Source organism: Eretmochelys imbricata, chromosome 2, assembly GCF_965152235.1.
Source record: "Eretmochelys imbricata isolate rEreImb1 chromosome 2, rEreImb1.hap1, whole genome shotgun sequence".
In the NCBI taxonomy this organism is placed as follows: domain Eukaryota; kingdom Metazoa; phylum Chordata; order Testudines; family Cheloniidae; genus Eretmochelys; species Eretmochelys imbricata.
The window spans coordinates 154960950-154982259 of NC_135573.1; the positions used below are offsets into that span (position 1 = coordinate 154960950).

Consider the following 21310-nt stretch of genomic DNA (forward strand, 5'->3'; position numbering starts at 1 on the left):
ACAGGCACAATTTAGCCCTACATCAGGAAATCGTTGTGCTTGAAAGTGTGCATCAGTGGAGTCTACATAAAAACCAGCAAGTGTTGTTAGAATTTCAATTCCTACTTCAGCTCCCCTCAAAAACTGTAAAATTCTGAAAATGAACATTAAAGGAATGCATGCATCATTCATGTCCTATATATTCCTTCTTCATAACTCCATGCAAGTTACACCTCATCACCATATCTCTAAACTATGCCCCACCCTACCTCTAAGCTATAAGGCTATTTTGTTGGGTCAGTATAGAATCAATAATATATTTAATTAGACAGGTACCCCCCAAATTTCTGAAAGCAGAGCTCCCTTTCAGGAAAATAAGACCCGTCACCCCTCTCCACCCCAAATCTCCACTGTGTATAATTAAGGTCCATGCATCTTAATTTACAGATCTTCCATAAATTACACTCTCTTGGCTAGTTCTTTTAGCCACTTCTCTCCTTTTGGGAAATGCTGCTGTAGATATTCAGGTGGTTATACTACTACTACTTTCCTGCATGCTTTGAGCAGTTACATTAAATCTTAACTATGTATCATCATTGGCTTCTGAGTTAGCACTCACTGAAATGAATAGGTCAGTTCTCAAATGAGGCAGTTCACACTTGAGAGCTGTTGTTTATCTTTGCAAACTCTAGCAGACCTCTTTGAATTGATCACCTTCCACATTTGGAAGGGTTTATTTTTTTGAACCGTACAAATTAATTTTTTGTTTTTAATGTAAGCTATTACTAAGCTATTTTAATGTAAGCTATTACTCTGAAGGACAAATTAAGTCTGTCTGTAAGGCCCCAAACCCTGGTGCCTCACTCTTAAGGAAAGACAGAATTAGACCTAAAGACTTCAAAGCTAATTTGGTCTCAACATGTGTTAGCAAATACGAGAGCTCCATACATTTTCTGTTGGTATAATACATTGATGGAGTGTTAAAACGTCTTTATGAAATAAAATAAAATAAAAATGCTATCTTTTTGGGTGGTAGAATGTGTTAAATATATGGTGTTTGACATATATGGAAGTATATGTAGGCTTTGCTGATTGATAAAATTACTTTTAAATTTAGCAATTTACAGATTTACCAACTAACATTTTGTACTGCTTTAAAAAAAAAAAAAGAAAAAAAGGAGTGACATTCACTCTTAGTTATAGCACACTGGAAACTTCTAAATTGTGTTAGGCTAATAGTCTCGGGAATGGAGGAGTGAGCATGGAAAGGAGTCATAATTATACTCTTGCCCTTCCTGGGACTGTTGTATAATCTTGTGAGCTCAGTGGAGGTGTTGGGTGCTTATCATGTTTAAAAATCAGGTCACTTATTTATGTATTTAACCATAGATTTAGGAGCCTTCGTGAGGCTCCTATTTTTAAAAGTTTTGCTTTAAACCTGTAGTGCTTAGAAGAAATTTTTTCTATATTACGATAACTTTGTGAAACATTAATACATTAAAAACTGCATTCATTTTTCATAAATATCGATATATGTATTTTACTTAGCACCAAGTACTGTATGACATCGTCAAACAGCGTAGACCATCTTTTATTGAATTTAACCCTGTGTGACATTATGGTTTCACTGGCAAGTGCTTCAACACTTCAAATGGATTCTGACTGGCTGGGTATGATAAGAAAGTTTGTGACCGAAACCCTTCAGCATGGCTGCAGATTGAACTGCAAGCAGTTGAACAGATTGCTTGGAGTGACATGGAGACTAATGCAAATACAACGAAACAAAGGTAAGAGTAGTTAGCAGGTAGTTGTCTTTAAAAACCAAATATATCCTATGCACAGGAAATGTTCTGTGTCTCTGATTAACTTCTACAGTCTAAGGTGGATGGGGTACAAAGTTAAGGATGTCCTAAAATGTTCTGTAGTGTGTACTGTCCACAAAGTAATAATATTTCACTGTATACATCCCCTACTTCACAGGGCATTGAGAATTGCTGATTAAAGAGTTTTGTAAAGCACTTTTAGATTCTTGGATTAAACATACTCTAAAAGTGAAAAGCAATAGGAGTAGTATATTTGTGTATTTGTACCCATTTTCTCTTACCTTTAAGTAAAAAAAAAAGAAGAGGAAAAAGAGATCACTTTAATGAATAAGGGAATTCATTTACATCTGCATCTTATTGATCACAGTTAATCAGTATTTCTTGAGGCCATTTCAATGTTCCATTCTGTGTTTAAAATCATTTTCATGGTTTGTAGATGTGCCTTTGTAATGATAAGAAGGCTGTCATACTGCTATAATGACATGGAATGATAAGCTTGCATTGATGAAAGCCTGTGTCAAGTAACACTTTATTTCCCAGTGTTTCATTAATTTTCCTTTCCAAGAGAGGGCGCACATCTGTCACTTCTAGGTCCAATGCAGAATGCCTCTCTTTCAGCTGCTTTTTCTTGATTGTGATACAGGTGAAATATTGCTGGCCCTTTATGCTGCTCCATTTTTGATGGAGGACTTACTCAGGCTGTGTCAACACTTTGGGCTTGTCCACACTACTACTTTTGTCACTATAACTTATATCACTCTGGGGCGTGAAAAAAACATCCCCCTGAAGAACATAATTTACACTAACAGAAGTGCTGGTGGGGACAGCGCTATGTCAGTGGGAGAGTGTCTCCCGCCGACGTAGCTACTGCCGCTTGTGGAGCTGGTTTTATTATGTTGACTGGAGAGTTTTCTCCCTTTGGCACAGAGTGGCAACATGAGCGATTTTACAGAGGCGCGCCAGCATCAGTACAGCTGTGCTGCTGTAAGCTCGCTAGTGTAGACATGGCGTTAAAATGCTACAGCAGCACACTTCCACTGGAGTGTGGTGTAGAATGAGAGGTGATCTGTGAAATAGCATGAATACTTTTATCCATTAAAGGCTTTACAGATAAGGACCAAGTTCTAGAAGTAGATCTGGATTCATATAGGGATTCACAGTAGTGTGTGGTGTACCAGGGTTGGGCTGTGTGTGTGGAACTAGCTGTGTCCAGATGGAGCATGTTGTAACAGTGTCTGGATCCGACATGGGTAGGTCTTCTGCATCTGAATGAAAAGGGTGAAATCTGTTGATCCTGGACAATCAAAGATCAAGGAAAGAAGGAATTAATGGCCAATGCAGGTATTTGAATGTCTTTTAACAGTAATGAGTCCAATAGGACCCAGAGACTGAAACCAACTTTACAACTAGAGGGCTGATGCCTTGATTAGAGTGTGAGGTGGTAGCTTCTACCTGCTTTTCAAATGCTCTCCCATTCCTAATAGTCACACCTTCTTAGCATTCAAATAGATTATCTGTGATTTTCAGTATTCATTCATTTTCATTCTTGTATTATTTTTCATTGTGAAATTCTTTAATACTTTAAAAACGTATATGTTATGTGGGTTTCAGGTAGTTCCTTATCTAGCATTGTAATTTTAATTGTCTGAGGAATTTTACACTGCAAGCATTATTTCAAGATTTGTCTGTGAAGGCTCATTGTACATCCTGCAGAAATTGATTCCAAAATGGTTTACTCCCAGGATTTGGATTTTACATAGAAATGGGTATTTTAAAATATTTTACTAGCTCCTCAATAGATATTCTTAATGTAATGAGAAGATAAAAAGCACTTCTAAATTTCACATTTTTAATGTTTTTTCTTTCTAGTGGCAATGGAGACTTTGATAAAAGCAGTATATACACTGTACCAGCAGAGGAATCTCCTCTTTCCTGTTCGTATGTTGCTTTTGAAATTTTTTAGCAGGGTTTATCAGAAAGAAGAGTTGAGCGCTCAAAGAATCAGGTAAAGATTTTTTCTTTATTTTTAAAATTTTTAACCTTGCAGATTTAGTCTCAAAGTTTAGGCCATGAACTTCCACGGTAGAACAAAGCTTGTTGATACAGAATAAAAGCTCATTGGGGAAAGCTCAGATGATGTGTCCCTTTGCTCCATTTTTCACAATTTCTTCCCCACTGCCAGAATTGTTTTGGAGAATTTGGCCAATCTGTGCTCAAATATAATTTATTACCTAATTTCTATTTCCAGTAAATTTAAGCATGTGTAAAATTTTAAATAGTTAATTATCCCAGTTCATTCATTAAGCAGAGGTTTTTAATTTCTTTTTTGCCTTGAAATTCCACACATGACTACTTTTTAAAACATTTTTATGTGTGGCAAAGATGGAGATTTGCAGAAATAGATACATTAGAAAATTAGATCGTTTACATTTAGCTTGGTAAAGAATTAAATTGAACTACAATAGAACCTCAGAGTTACGAACGCCTTGGGAGTGGAGGTTGTTTGTAACTCTGAAATGTTTGTAACTGAACAAAATGACATGGTGGTGGTTGTAAAAGTTTACAACTGAATGTTAACTTAATACAGCTTTGAAGAAGAAAATGCTGCTTTTAACCATCTTAATTGAAATGAAACAAGCACAGAAACAGTTCTTTCTTCATCAAATCTTTTTTTAAACTATCCCTTTATTTTTTTTTAGTAGTTTACGTTTAACACAGTACTGTACTGTGTTGCTTTTTTTTATTTTTTTAATTTTTGGGGGGTGTGGGCTCTTCTGCTGCCTGATTGCATACTTCCACTTATAAATGAGGTGTGTGATCTGTTCGTAGCTCAACAACTGTATGTAAATTGTTGCTGATGTGACATCTAGGATTGCAGTTTTTTCTCCTTTTTTAGTAGGGATAAAATGTGAGTTCTGTGAGAAGGACCTCTCTGTACATCCAACATGTTTGGAAATGTGGACACCCATATTGTTTTTGCTCTAGTACCTTCACAGAGCTCCCTTTTATTTCTGAATATTTGGCCCTGAGTTTTTAAAAGACAACATCCAATTTCTTTCCTGTATCTATGGTGCAGAAACTTTTTTTACTACACGTCTACATTTCACTAGCTGCTAGCAGTGTTGATTAGTATACTTTGGATATCTTATTCCCAGAAATAATTATTTTTAATGTTCAGCCTTTTTATATTATCACACTTGTGTGATTCCACCGCAGCCCAGTTAACAGCTGTGGAGTTTTCCAGAGCTGCTCTTGGTTCTTATTTAAAAAGTAATGGAACTTTGTACAGATTGTAAGCATTTTGGAGTAGGGACTGTCTTTTTTGTAATGTGTGCGCGTAACCTTGCACAATGGGGCCCTGATCCCTGTTGGGGTTCTCTAGGCACTACTGTAATAGAAATAATATAATAATGATAAAAGTTGTAGTAATAACTTGCTCTAGCTCAATAGTGGCTGAGCACTGTGCCTTTACTCATTCTATCTGTGGATGCTGAGATGGTCTAGTAAGACAAAATATGGGAGTTTATATTCTGTGCCCCATGTAAAGCAAAGAAGTCAGGAAACAGATGAATGTGCCCTGTTGTCTGGGATACTTAAGGAAAGGTCACTCCCTGAGAAGATGCTCTGTCTCCAATGTACTTACTGTATCTGTCAAAACCAAGAAGTTACTGCTTATACAGAAGGCACTTAAACTGATTTTCAGGATTTGTGTCCCTCTGGTTCCTGGCGGATTCCAAAGATCCCATTTAAATCTGGGAGATCTTTGAGCCAAACTACTTGGATCTAAGTCCTCAGATTTGCATGGTTCCTCGTCTTCTGAGACTTCAGGCACTTTATCCAGTGCCTTCAAGAGGAGAGAGTAGGAGTGCTCAGGCTAAGGGGTGTCAAATAACTAGTCTGTTGTGTGTTCTAGGGCAGACTGTTGCCTCAGTTCCTGAGACCTCCAGGTACTGCATTCTTGGTAACAGAATGCTCCTCAGACATGGAGGGGAAGAGGATAGTTCCTGACAATTCACCTACAATTCTACTTGTTGGTTCTATCCAGTCTCTGATCCTCCACTCAAACAGGAATATAATGCCTCTTCTGCAATGACTTCATCATGATCCCTTCTTAGAACAGTCATGTGTTCTCTGTAGTAAGCCTGATGCACATTCTCTGGCAAGTACTCTGGTTGCAGCGGACCGGAAATAATACATCCCTTTTCAATCAGGCAAATTGAAAAGGGATGTAGTATAGAATTAAATATGAAAATATACAATACACTCAATATGGTGTTCCATGTTATTAAATTAAATTTTAATTATGCTTGCATTTTCAATATGTCGCAGATTTTTATATTGATGTATAATTACTTTGTAGCACTGGTATTTCTTTAGGGGATATTTGAGGATTTAGGCTTCCAAGGAGGTGGTTTGAGATTGTGGAGTATGCACATTAGTTGGATGCCTTTGCTCTGTATAATGAAATGGATTATCTGGATGTCTCTACTATTCCAGGAAATAATTGACAGTTTACATAGCAAAAGTTTTGTTTCACAATAAGCCGTCCCTTGCTGTGAGTTGGAACTTCAAGTGGTCCCTGCACGTTCCCACTCCTGGGATGTGCAGTAATGCAGCTCTGCTCTCATAGCAGTGCCTGTTGGAGTGCTCTCGCATCTCCTCTTGGCCCTTCTCTTACTGCTACTGAATATTCTGAAGGTGAGGCTATGAGAGGGATTGTGATGTTTCAGCCACCTCAGTTTTTTCTGTCAGTGGTTGCAGACAGACCAGAAATCTCACTAGTTTCTTCCAACCAGGATCTTTGAATCAAGACTCTCACGTTGTTAGCTAGCTTTCAGTTGGTGTCAGATTAGTCTTTTAAATTTTATCGTTTTAAAAGTTATTTATTTCTTTATTTAGTTCATTTTAGTCCATTCCCAACCTGCAGCACTGATCTGTGCATCTTCAAGGAAAAAGGTGTTTGCCTTGGGGAAGGTTGTTCTCTGTTTCTCTGAACCATATGCAACACCTTGACCCGAAGGGCTCATAAGGAGCATCAAAACTGGCTCCAAGCTTGCCTTCTCCATGATGCCTTTGCAACCAAGTCCTCTTGATTTAGAATCCTTAGGATCTGTAAGTACAGATAGGTCTCCTTCAGGGACTAACGAGCAGCATAAGACCCCTTCCAAGATCTCTGCTACCAGGGTAGAATCTAATATCCTGGTACTGAAGGTTTTGCAACCATTGGAGTTGGCTGTCTAACAAGATGAGCCGTCTCAGATGTTGACCTCCATTAACAGAGCCAGTCTTCAGGAATGTAATCCTTTGTATCAGACACCTCTGGTTCCAAGCAAAGAAATGGCACAAATATTGACCTCTGTTAGCAGAGCCAATCTGTGTCATGGGACCCCTCAGATACCATAGCCTCTATTCCAAGTGCATCTTTGTGATGGGTTGGATCACAAACCCCCTGGGCGTTGGAAACTGATGTGCCAAGACTACTTCTGCTCCTGCTTTCCTGCCCTGTCAGCTTAGGACTTCAGTGCCCTGCCTGGTTTGAGCCAGACCTGATAGCCTGCTGCAAACCCAGACCCAGGTCTGAACTACATCCCCTAACAGCTGTACGCTTAACTGAAAGCAGCTTACAGAAGTGTTCCTCTCTTGAACACTCAGATGCCCAACTCCCAATGGAGTCCAAACCCTAAATAAATCCAATGTAAATTGCAAAAGAGCCACAGTAATACATCAGCAGCCCCCCATCCGCTCCCGCTCCCAGCGCCTTCTGCCCACTGGCAGCCCCGCCGATCAGTGCCTCACCCTCCCTTCCTGCACCTCCCAATTAGCTGTTTTGTGGGATGCAGGAGGCGGTGAGGGTGAGGGTGAGGGGCGAGGGCACGGCAGGTTATGGGGAGGGGTGGGAAGGGGTGGAGTGGGGGCAGAGGCAGGGCCTGTGGCAGAGCCAGGGGTTGAGCAGTGATCACTCCCTGGCACATTGGAAAATTGGCACTTGTAGCTCCAGCTCCGGAGTTGGTCCCTATACAGGTTGGCCACTGCTGACATAAGGTAACTGAAGACTTCAGTTGTAGATGAGATACACTCTCTCTCTAGGGCTATCCAGACATACACTTGTTTGCAACCAGACACAATTCAAAATGCTTGACGTTTTGTTTGAGAGCAGGAGCAGACAGCCGGTTCATATCAGATGTTTTTCTGTTCAACTGGATAATAGGTCTTCTTTATGCCTTTCCTTTCCCCCATTTCCTTCAGTTCAGAGTCCAGAAAAAATAGACAGGCTAAAGTGTCAATAACTTTGATTTGCAACAGAATAGGTGAGACAACAACTTCAAGATTTTCTTCATCTATCTAAAGGGACCTTTTGGTTTTTCCCAGTAACCACTTACCCAACAGAACGGTCTGATTTATCACTCAAACATATGCTGTCTGCATTTGACAGCATGGCCATCGAACTCTGACAGACATTAAAAAGTCTTGCTTTCTTGAAATTCAGCATGTCCCAATAAATTCTAGCAAACAGTCAAATCACCACCCTTCTGTGACTTCAGATGGAAGAGATTTTTAATTTAGGACAATAATAACATAGTTCCAGAAACATCTTCTATTTACTCCATACTTGAATACCTACTTCAGTTAAAGCTATTGGGACTTTATATTGTCTGGGAACGTCCACTTAGCCATTTTGGTGCATCATGCATTAATTGATAAGACAGTATTCATGCATGATATAGTTAAGAGGTTCATGAAGGGATTAGTAAACGTTTATCGTCCAGTCTGAGTAATCTCTGATATGGGATCTCAACCTAGTACTTACTCAGTTTGTGACCACGCCCCCCCCTTTGAACCTATGAGGGAATGTTCCTTATTTCACCTTTCTGTCAAAACAGCCTTCATTATACTAATCACATCTTTCTAGAATAATAAGCAAATTACAGGACCCATGGCTGACTAATTGTTTACTGTCACCCACAATGACAAAGCAGTCTTCCATCTCATCCTAAATTCCTTCCCAAAGTAGTAAGAGTTCTGCCTCATCAGTCTGTTAACTAACTGGTATTCTAAAATAAACGTGCTAACAATAAACTTGCATACATCATTTAATAAAACATACATTCAGCCTTTCCCTCTTTAGGGGTGGATCTGGTAATGATGACAGTGTTTCGGATCTCTGGGGTAGATCAGGGTAGACTCTGAAACACAGATCTGTGGCCTGGATGTGGTTCTGCAGTGAATTCACAAACTGTAGAATGATCATATACACGTGACCCTCCATATGGCTGAATGGGATGGATAGGTTCCAGAAGCAGAGGTTTGAGGTGCCTCTCAGAGATCAGGGGACCTGTTGAGTGAACTTCATGCTCCTACTCAGGTAGCATTGAGTTTGTGCCTGAGATGTACATGAGTAATTCAAATAATTCTTTCCAGTGTACATCATCTTATATTGTTTATAACACATTTCACTTGCCATTGTGCTGCCCTTTCACGTAGATTTAAGTCCCTCTGAAGTTCCTCTCATTCTTTTCTCCTCTTGACTAACCTCAATAATTTTGTCACCTCACTCTATCATCCTTCCCTTTTCTCTTCCCCTCCTCATCTACTTCTAACATCTCCTTTGACACCTTGCTCTTTGACAATGATGTCTCACTCTTTCACAGTGTTTTTTATTATCTGAAGAGAGCAGGTCTGCAGTAGGTATCTCAACATCTGCAGCTTCACCACAATGCTCCTTTCCTCTTTAAATGTTCTATTTTTCTCCCTGGTAGTCCAGCAGATTCAGTCTTGCACAGTCTGTCCAAATCTTTAGTCTTTTGCATCTGATGCACATAAATATAATTTCTTCTTTGCCTATTTCTCTTCAAAGTTTTCTTAGCTCTTCTCACTTCCATCTTACTTTTTACTTGCCATACATTGTTCCTTGGGCTGCATTTCTGTTTTCTGGAAGATATCTGTTTTGCTCAAATAAGCTCCTTTATCTTACCATTAAACCATTTTTATTGTCTTTGGTGTTTTTTTTTTTTTTTTTTTTTAATTTCTGAGTGTCACTTGTGGTATACATTCTGAGTCTGATATTAATTTCCTTTTGAGTCTGATATTAATTTGCCTCCCTTAACTAATTTCTCCATTTTAAAAAATAATCCCCTCTTTAAAGTTTGGAATACTACTTGACATTTTTTTTTAGATATAGAGAAAAAGAACTGAGTGCCTTGAGGACCATGCTCCCTGTTATACCCTTAGGTCTAAACTTTTGAAGCCAATCAGAAGCACTCATGCATACGGCTACATTTTAGTCACGGGTATTTTTAGTAAAAGTCATGGACACGTTATGGGTAGTAAACAAAAATTCACAGACCTGTGACCTGTCCATGACTTTTACTAAAAATACCCCTGACTAAAATGGGGGAGGGTGGGGAGAGAGACTCGGGGGGCACAGCAGGTGCTGGTGAGGGAGGGCTCGGGGGGGAAGTCGCGGCCCGGGGGGGGCACCATGGGTGCTTGGGGGACGCCGTGGGTGTTGGGGAGGGAGGTGCAGCCCAGGGAAGCACCATGGGTGCTGGGGAAGGGGGCGCGGGTGCTGGGGGGGGTGGGGTTGGCGTCGCGGCCAGGGCGGGCATGGGTACAAGGGGACGGGCTTGGAGGGGCTGGGGCAGGCTCCTTATCCAGTTCTTGGGAAGCGGTGGTCCCAGCTCCCTAGCTCTACGTGTTGATTCCACTCTGCCCCAAGCCCAGTTTCTGCAGCTCCCATTGGCTGGGAACTGGAGCCAATGGGAGCTGCAGGGGCAGTGCCTGGCTGCTGGCAGAGGCAGCAGGTGGAGCTAGGGGAGCTGAGGGAGAGGAATAACCCCTTTCCCCCCACACACAAATAAACAGTAGCTCAAGCCCTGAGCCCCCCTGCACCACACCCTATGGCAGGAGGACCCTGAGACTCACCTTGGGGCTGCTTGAGCTGCTCAGGCGGCTCCTGGGCCAGCCACAATGGGCTGCTGCAGAAGTCTGAGGTCACGGAAAGTCACGGAATCCGTGACAAACACGGAGCCTTACTCATACAGCCTCAAAGGTCACACTTTCACTCTCCAGCACAGGGGAGGGCAAACTACGGCCCATGTGCCAGTTCTGGCCCATCAGGGCTTTCAGTCTGGCCCACGGGGATTGCGAGCCCATGGCGCAGCGGGGCTAAGGCAAGCTCTCTGCCTGCCCTGGTCCTGCGCTGCTCCTGGAAGCGGCTGGCACCACATCCCTGCAGCCTTTGAGGCGGGAGCAGAGTGCTCTGTGCACTGCCCTTGCCTGCAGGCACCGCCCCCCGCAGGTCCCATTAGCCGGGAACCACCCCACACCCATGAGCCACTGCCAGACATACTGGCCACTTCCAGGAGCGGCGTGGGGCCAGGGCAAACAGGGAGCCTGCCTCAGCCCTGCTGCACACCGCTGCCACCCCGGAGCTGCTCGAGGTAAGCGGGGCCACAGCCCGTATCCTGCACCCCAACCACTTGCCCTGAACCCCTTAACCCCCTGCCATGAGCCCCCTGCTGCACCCCTCTTACACTCCAACCCCTTGCCCTGAGCCCCATCCTGCACACTGCACCTCCTCCCACATCCCGCACTCTCTCCTGCACCCCTTCCCCAGCACTACATTAATGGCCCTGCATACAATTTCCCCACCCAGATGTGGCCCTTTCGCCAAAAAGTTTGCCTGGACATGCTCCATCTTTGGGTGTAAATCTGTAGAAGCGATATACTTAAAGAACTGTGTTTACTGTAATTTACTGTGTTTACTGTACCCTGTAATGAACTTTTTCTTGGATGGAGAGATACAGGAGACATATCTGTAACGGTTTAAATACATTGTTGGAAACATGGACAGACTATGTATTTAGTCATAAAAGATAACAATGCAAGATTAAAACCTTCATGATAAAGTGAGGGAAGTACATGAATTCATGGAAGTTCATTACATAATTCATTCAAAAATATCCTTTAAATAATGGAAATATTGGGAGGATTGAATAATGCAACACACTTGTTTGGAAATATATACTTGGCTAAATATAATCCAACTGCTATGCTTTCTGAAAGGGAGAATAATGCCTCTCTAATCTGTTAAAGTTCTTTAGAAAAAATATAGATAAAGGAGATGTGATGGACATCATTTTTTTTTTTTAAAAAAAAGCTTTTTATAAGGTCTCTGATAAAAATAAACAAACAACCTTGCTCCTAATTAGGAATATAAACCATGAGATAAGAGAGAAAATCCTGTGGATTAAAGAGTGGGAATGGTTATACGAAATGTCAATTTAGGGTGAAGCAGCAATGGAAAAGGCAAATAGGATGGGTAAGAAACTAAAGGAACATGACATTGTATTGAACTCCTTTCTTTGAAGCATTTTGTCCAGTTTCCTTTTCTCTTAAAATAAATAAATAAATAAATCTGAGATTAAAAAGATAGAGAAGGACAGTGAAGATATGATTAAATATGATATGAGCCAAAAAAAAAATAAAATTTTAGTTTGGAAAGTGAAGAGTTACAGGGGACTTTTGGTATTCAGTGTTAAGGATATAGTGAACCCTGAATTGTGTGTACTTTTCCTCTGGCCCATAATATGTTGGGTCACTAAAGGATATTAATAGATGGTAAATTTAGAGCAAACAAAAGGAAATGCTTTTTCACCAGCATATAGTCAATTTGTGAAATTGAGTTCTGAAGGAGGTTGTTCGGTTACATGTTGCATAAACTGTTGGGGCTGTGAGAGAAGTGCGTGTATGATGATTCACTACGTACCAACACAATCAGACTCCTAGCTGAAACATTATAAATAGATACTACATTACAGTATTATAAGTATTCTGTATTTATTGTAAACATAAAATAGATTTAAGAATATTTGTATTGAAGAGAAAATAATTTTTCCAACTAACTTTTTCCCCCTTCTTTTAGGAGCCGAAGTAAAGTTTTATCTCGTTGGCTGGCTGGCCTACCTCAGCAGCTTGCTCTCCTTGGTTCAAGAAAGCCTGAGCTTTCAAACCAGTTGATTGAGACCATTCATTCTGCTGCATCTCATTCAAACAAGGAATTGTTACAAAGTTTGCAAGCCACTGCTTCTCGAATTTATGGTAAGACTTTTGTACTAAAACATAATGAATTTTGTCTTGTCACTTGACATGAGAGGGATGGTACAAGGAGTGAAAAATCCTGTGTCTCCTGACTAAAGGCAGAGTACATACATGAAATGGTTATTCATACCCTTAAAATAGAAATTTGCAAAGAAAGTCATGGCTGCAGCAATTTTATTTCCCTCAAAACTGAAGTTTCATTTGAAGCTATCTTTTTTTCTTTTTTTTTTTTTTTTTAGGCTGGACTGATAGATGAGAACATTTGATATCTAATTTCTGTACAAAGCTGGACTTCGTGATATTCCTTTATTTTATGTTTCTCTCTACTTAACAGTAGTTTAATGCTTTCTAAAGGCCTTGTTTGTTCAGGTTCTTAACTGAACCATCAGGGTTGTAAGGAGTACGTTCCTAGTAGAGCTGTTGATTAATTGCAGTTAACTCATGTGATTAACTCAAAAAAATTAATTGCGATTAATGGCACTGTTTTAATCACACTGTTAAACAATAGAATACCAATGGAAATTTATTATATATTTTTGTATGTTTTTCTCCATTTTCAAATATATTGATTTCAATTACAATACAGAATACAAAATGTACAATGCTCACTTTATATTATTATGTTTGATTACAAATATTTGCACTGTAAAAATGACAAATAGTATTTTTCAGTTCACCTCATACAAGTACTGTCGTGCAATCCTTTATCATGAAAGTGCAGTTTACAAAAGTAGATTTTTTTTGTTACATAACTACACTTAAAAAACAAAACAATGTAAAACTTTAGAGCCTACAAGTCCACTTAGTCCTACTTCATGTTCAGCCAGTTGCAAAGACAAACAAGTTTGTTTGCATTTACAGGAGATAATACCGCCCACTTCTAATTTACAGTGTCACCTGAAAGTGAGAACAGGAGTTTGCATAGCAGTTTCGTAGCTGGCATTGCAAGGTATTTACATGCCAGATGTGCTAAAATTTGTATGCCCCTTCATGCTTCGGCCACCATTCCAGATGACATGCTTCCATGCTGTTGACGCTCGTTAAAAAAAATAATGCATTAATTACATTTGTGACTGAACTCCTTGGGGGAGAATTGTATGTCTGCTCTGTTTACCTGCATTCTGCCATATATTTCATGTTATAGCAGTCTGGGATGATGACCCAGCACAATGTTCTTTTTAAGAATGCTTTCTCTGCAGATTTGACAAAACACTAAGAAGGTTTCTAAAGATAGCTACAGCACGTTACCCAAGGTTTAAGAATCTGAAGGGCCCTCCAATATCTGAGAGGGACGAGGTGTGACACATGCTTTCAGAAGTCTTAAAAGAGCAACACTCCGATGTGGAAACTACAGAACCTGAACCACCACCACCAAAAAAAAAAAAAAAAAAAATCGACCTTCTGCTGGTGGCATCTGACTCAAATGATGAAAATGAACGTGTCAGTCCGCACTGCTTTGCATCATTATTGAGAAGATCCTGTCATTGGCATGGAAGCACGTCCTCTGGAACGGTGGTTGAAGCATGAAGGGACAAAGGAATCTTTAGCGCATCTGGCATGTAAATATCTTGCAACACTGACTACAACAGTACCATGCGAACGCCTGTTCTCATTTTCAGGTGATATTGTAAACAAGAAGCATGCAGCATTATCTCCTGTAAATGTAAACAAACATGTTTGTCTGAGTGATTGGCTGAACAAGAAGTAGGACTGAGTGGACTTGTAGGCTCTAAAGTTTTACATTGTTTTATTTTTGAATGCAGTTTTTTTGTACATAATTTTACATTTGTAAGTTCAACTTTCATGATAAAGAGATTGCACTACAGTACTTGTATGAGTTGAATTGAAAAATAGTATTTTGGTTTTTACAGTGCAAATATTTGTAATAAATAAATATGAAGTGAGCACTGTACACTTTGTATTCTGTGTTGTAATTGAAATCAATATATTTGAAAATGTAGAAGACATCCAAAAATATTTAGAAAAATGGTATTCTATTATTAACAGTGGCAAAGAGTCCTGTGGCACCTTATAGACTAACAGATGTATTGGAGCATAGGCTTTTGTGGATAAATACTCACTTCGTCAGATGCATGTAGTGGAAATTTCCAGAGTTTCCAGAGTAACTATGCAAGCAAGAATCAGGCTAGGGATAACGAGGTTAGTTTAATCAGGGAGGATGAGGCCCTCTTCTAGCAGTTGAGGCGTGAACACCAAGGGAGGAGAAAGTGCTTTTGTAGTTGGCTGGCCATTCACAGTCTTTGTTTAATCCTGAGCTGATGGTGTCAAATTTGCAAATGAACTGAAGCTCAGCAGTTTCTGTTTGAAGTCTGGTCCTGAAGATTTTTTGCTGCAGGATGGCTACCTTTAAATCTGCTATTGTGTGTCCAGGGAGATTGAAGTGTTCTCCAACAGGTTTTGGTATATTGCCATTCATAGTATCTGATATTATTAACTGTGTGTTTAATTGTGTGGATAATTTTTTTAGTCACACGATTAAGTTTTTTAGTCTCTTGACAGTCCTCATTCCTAGAGGTGTTATACTTTGGATAAGACTTTTATAGAACAGTATTTGTTGCAAGAGTGGGGAAGTTAGCCCTTCTATATTGGCCAAATTCCAGTTTGGGTAATTATATTCTTCTTACGCAGATTTTTCCCTGAAATTTCAAGAAATTACATACTTCCCTGCTTTGCTTGGATGCAGTATTTTTCTTCTCTTAGACTCATAGACATTAAGGTCAGAAGGGACCATTATGATCTAGTCTGACCTCCTGCACAATGCAGGCCACAGAATCTCACCCACCCACTTCTGCAGTAAACCTCTCACCAATGTCTGAGCTATTGAAGTCCTCAAATCATGGTTTAAAGACTTCAAGGTGCAAAATGTCGTGTACTAAAATGATTAATCTTTGGGTCAGGGATCATCTTTTCATTATATTTGTACAGTGCAGTTCTCAACTTGCGGCTCACTCAGCACATGTCTGCGGCGCATGTGACGTTCTCAGGTCCATACAGGTAGTATTGGATGAAGCCCACCATGGTAACTAAGTTGAGAACCACTGATACAGTACTTAGCATACTTAGGCCCCCTGGTTCATGACTGGGGCTACTAGTTGCTACTGCAATATGAATAATAAGTGTTGCTGTATGCTGTTAAACAGCTCCTCTGTTCCATCCCAGGCTGCATTTTGCTTGTGGTTGAAAGGAATTCCTGTGTTTTATATAAAAGTTGGTTAAATATTTTGAGGTCTATCAGGATGAAAAGCTCTATATAAAGTATTTTTGTTACTGTTGTTTTAATAATAATTTCTCTGTCTATTCCATTATTCTGCAGCATTGGAATTTCCTGAAGAAAGTATTTCTTACTGCAGTGTTGCCAATTCACGAGTTTTTATCCTGAGTCTTGCAATATTTACTGTTTTTTTGTAAAGCCCCAACTCTTAGTCAAGTGATATTGTAAGAATCTGTTTTCATTTTAAAATTAAGTTTCTATACTTCACTGTTGCAGAGAAAAGTCTGAAAATGTGACCCAAGCATACACTATACACTCAAGAACCATAAGACATCTAAAAAGAACTCTAAATCTAATATTTTTAAACAATCTCAAGATTTTTAAACCAATCTCTTAATTAATTTTTGGACTGACTCATGATCTTTGAATGCTTGGGCTTAGCAATACTGGAACTGTAAAGAAGTATCTAACCTTTCACTTTCTAAAATAATGGAATCTTTAAGTTGTTTCCCTGAGTCTGCAGATAGTCTGGCTGCTTTGTTTATCACTTTTTCTATACATGTGCTTGAATGGGAGTTTTTTTATAGTGGACTACACTTATCCAAACATGGATAATCTAAAAGCAAGTGGTTACCAAAACCCAAATAGAAAGAGCCATACAGAAACGGACATTGAAGCAACAACGAAAATTCATATGGATATTTTACTTAACTGATATTGTAAAATGCTTTGAAGATGAAAAATGTATTGTAAATGCTTGGTATTGTTAATACTTTTAACTTATTATACTTACAGCCACGTAGGAGCCCCAGTGGCCTTCCTGATTTCTTTACCCCTCCTTGATTTCTCTGCTACTTTGTCCTTACAGACAAACTTCTTGATTGATTTGCTGTTACATTTGTGAAAACAGTCCCCAGTGGCCATCCATTTACTATGGGTCCTAGAATTGAAGGGACAAGTTGGGCTTTGGTAGATTAATCAGTCTTCAGTGTCTTATGCAATATTAGGGGGAAAATCTTTTCAAGCATGATAGTGTTTAATTCAGTTTTTTTTGTGTACCTTTTTTAAAATTTAGATCCACTAGATGGCACTCTGGTTCTTCTTCCAGCAGAGTCACAGCAACGCTTAGTGCAGCTTGTATACTTTCTACCATGTTTACCAACTGACTTACTTTCTTCTCTAAGTCGCTGCTGCATTATGGGAAGAATGTCTTCAGATCTAGCTGCCACCCTCATTGGGATACTGCATGTGAGGTAAAATGTCCATCTATTTAACTATGCTTTTGGGTTTTTTTTAACTTAGCATTATTTTTCTTAAATATCAAGTTATTTTATGCAGTGAGTTTTCGTTCACCATGTCATAATTACACTACTAATTTGTAATTGTTTATAAACATTATAGTAATTTAGCAAGTAAGGTCAGATATCACGTGACCCTGCAGAGCCAGAAATGGGAACTTGATGGTCTTGTCAAAATCACATTCTCAGTTCTTCTCTTTGATCAAGTCCCTCCACAGGTTCCCCCTTAATTTTTCCAGTCTCTTATCTCTGTGTTATGATCTGTCCCCTTTGCTCTGCCAGAGATGGCAGGTTCCATTTTCATTTTGTTCGTTTTCCCAATAGGCACATTAACATGCTCTCATTTACGGTGAAACTCTTAGTAATCAGTGTCGTCATATCCTGCCCTTCTTCAAACTCCTTCTTAAGATGAATGTCTACCTTGGTTGCTGTGGTAAATAGCCTAATGATACTGGCCAGACAGATGGCTTATTAATAATTAATCTCTTGTTAATAATTGCTCCTTGCCTTGGAAGATCCTCAGAAATCCAGCTTGAAAGTCATTGGATGAAATCCTGGGCCCACTAAAGTCGATAGGAATATTAATGGGGCCATGTATTTCACCCATTGATATTTTAAAGTGTATCTTTTTATAAGAAGGGTTCCTTCTAGGTGTGACAAATTTTAGGTAATATTTTTCTATTGCCTATGTGTGCCTCAGTTTCCCCTGTAGGTTACATTTTCTCCTGGGTGGAAAATGACTGTTTGCTCTCAGGGCAGGCTCAGAGACATAGGTACTAATGTTGCCTAGTTGTCTGAGCTTGAGTGGGTCATTGGAAAAGGACTGGCTGAGGTGATAATGGCAAATCCAATCACTAGGACACTGAGTTTAGCAACCAAGGACCCAGAGGGAGATGGATTTCCTCATCTTTCAGCAGGAAGCTGAGCAAACATCCTTTGGCTGGAGAACAAAGGACTAGAGAGGGGTGTGTGTCTGGGGCGGGGGAGAAGAGTTGGCTGCTGGAAGGAGCTGGGGCTATCGCTTGGGATCTGACTGAGGAGCTCAGATGGAGAGACAGACAAAGCTTGAACCATGGGGTTCCCTACAGCTTGGCCGGGCTCGGGGCTAACTAGAATGGTCTGTGCTTTAACCTTTAGTTTTCTGTGCTAACCTAAGGACTGTCTATGCTGTGTTCCAGTTGACTAATAAACCCTACTGTTTTGACAATGCTGTTTGAGAGTCACTGCAAATGCTTGGTGAGGTGCACTAATCCCTGAAGAGTGTACAAATCTCTACCAGGAGAGAGTCTCAGTTGGCCTCACTGAACAGAACTTGCAGTGTGACCCTGGAGGTCTGGAGCCACAGATGTTTGGCCACAGGAGGTGGTGAGGCCGTGTGGCCTACCTTAAGGAAGAGTGAGACCCTTGGGGGTGTGGCACACTGAAGAGTTTCTCCAAGAGACTATTCCGAAACTAGGGGGGTAGCACCAATGCTGTGGATCTGTAAAGAAGGTATCTTTAAACTTAAATTTGTCTCCCTCTATGGTTGGACACCAGATAAATAAGCTCGAGGAGAGGATTGAAAAAGTCACACAATTTTTCAAAACGCTCTAAAACTTAAGAAATAGTTTTCCAGTAAAGTGTATGGCGCATAACACAGTGCATAATGGTGGGGTGTGGTATAAAATTTTTATTGGTACTAGTTTAGGAAAATCTGCACAACGTGTTTATGGATTCACCACTAGTGAATAATGCAACCAATGCACAAAATGGTGCCAATAAAAATTGTACATACCATGTTATCATGTGTTAAACTATAAGATTAAGGCCCTGTGTAGTTTGTGGCAAGTTAGAAATAAAATTCTGTGGCAAAGCCCATGGCCATATACTAGAAGTTCAGTGGCTGCCTCAATTTCAATACATCCTTTCAATTTTGAAATAAATGCAAAAATGATTAATGCAATGGGGACAGTTTTCCTTGTGGTGTTTATTTTGATATTAAATAAAATTTACGTTATGCTGTCTCAATTTTTAAGAGTGCGGCAGATTTTTGTATTAAACGCATTACTGCATTCTGGAAGTTGTCAGGAAGCTGGAGATTTTGGCAGCTTGGTAGGGGACAGTTGGTTCTTTTGGCACCTCAGAAGGCGTGGGAGGTAGTTAAGATTTTTGGCACCCAGGAGGTAGTTAAGACTTTTGGCAGTGGAGAAGTAATGCATCTCATCTGCCCTTCCTCTTTGCAAGCAGAGGCAAAGAGTGATTTTGAATTTGTGGGGGTGGGGGCCAGAAGGGGCGGGCTTTGAACTCCTAGTCTTGTACCCTAGTGATCCGTGACAGCAATCAACTTGACCCACTGCTCTCCACTCCAGTTTTTCCTACTTCAAACAGCAATTATGAATAAGAACATTAAATAGGATATTTCTGCTTCAAAGGACTAGCAGTGAGCAAGTTAACAAAATTGCCATTTAAATTGTTGTTAGTATGTTGGAATCAACACCCCACTGAGGTGACTGTGACTATGCACATCTTGTTGTTTCAGTCTGTCTGTGGACTCGGGGCCTTGTCTACAACTAGATTTTTTTTTTTTTTTTGATTAAAATTTCTGATAGTTGCTACTACCAGTAGAGCTCCATGGATGGTAGCAGCAGTGAGAAATCTGCTGTCGACAGACATTTTACCAGTTCGTTGCATAGATCTACTCTGAATAGAGTTAGACAAGATGGTGGTTAAAATATCAGCATCCGGACTACCCCAGAAATCTCACCCTTACTGCCCCCTTGCTGGGGAGTTTTAAGAGGGGAAAAAAAAAAGAATGCCAATTGGGTAGAGGCAGCCAGAAATAAAACACTGCACTAGTTTACAGTCAGGCCCCATTGAGATGAGTAGCTTACCAAGATTTGAAAATAATTGGGCACTTATGAATAATGAGAACATTCAAAGTTACAGTAATAGAGATTTAATAATTTTTTTTTTAGAAGGCATATGAACTCCTGTTTCAGGGCATAAACCAACCTCTAATGGACGGAGGGGCTTGTCTACATGGGAAGTTACACTAGTAAAAGGGTAAAGTATGAATTAAACCAGTGTAACTCCCTGTGAGGGCACTCTCATTCCAGAATAAGAATGCCTTTTCTCGGTTTAGTTAATACTTCAGAAGCAGTTTAAACTGAACTGGAAAAAGACACTAATTGCAGAATGAGTGTCCACAGGGAGTTACACCAATATAACTATGGTGGCTTAAGTATACCAGTATGATCATATCTGTATAACGTCTTGTGCAGACTAGCCCTAAGAAACTTGTCTTGTGGGCAGGTTAGTCTATAATTGCCTGTTGCAGCGTTTCTGGCACTTTCCTTTGAAGCATTTGGTGTTGTCCGCTCTTAGAAACAGGATAGTATTCTAGGCGAACCATTGTTTTGATCTAATAAGGCAGTTCCTACATTCCCATCTACATAAGGAAAAATCATGGCTGAAAACTGATATCTGCAATAGTTGTTCCCTCTGGAATCATTTTTGAAAATCACGCAACTGCTGGTGTCGATTGAAACAAGCCATTTTCAACTTTGCAACAGAAAATGTGACTGAGCGAAAATTAAAATGTTCTTGTCCCTATGTATGTTACCAATTAAACCTTTTTCAGTATCTGTTCTGAAAGGCCCATTGCTGACCTCTGTTTTCATCAGTCAGTTTCCTAATATATATGTATGGTGGGCCTTTGTATTTGGAAAATCAGATGTCAAGAATTATAACATTCATAAACCAGTCGTAGAACACTTCAGTCTCTCTGGTCACGCGATTACAGACATGAAAGTTGCGATATTACAACAGAAAAACTTCAAAACCAGACTCCAGCGAGAGAGTGTTGAATTGGAATTCATTTGCAAATTGGATACAATTAA

General features: G+C 39.9%; 1 protein-coding gene across 6 annotated transcripts in view; it reads left to right on the plus strand.

The window, feature by feature from the left end:
• TEX10 (testis expressed 10) overlaps positions 1-21310 on the plus strand; it is a 121400-nt gene that overhangs the window by 34507 nt on the left and 65583 nt on the right. For all 6 annotated transcript variants that reach the window (XM_077810863.1, XM_077810866.1, XM_077810861.1 and 3 more), the window contains 4 exons: positions 1528-1766; positions 3672-3807; positions 12727-12902; positions 17210-17387. In XM_077810863.1, the coding sequence (XP_077666989.1) occupies positions 1528-1766; positions 3672-3807; positions 12727-12902; positions 17210-17387 (729 nt within the window). The remainder of the gene's footprint in view (positions 1-1527; positions 1767-3671; positions 3808-12726; positions 12903-17209; positions 17388-21310) is intronic.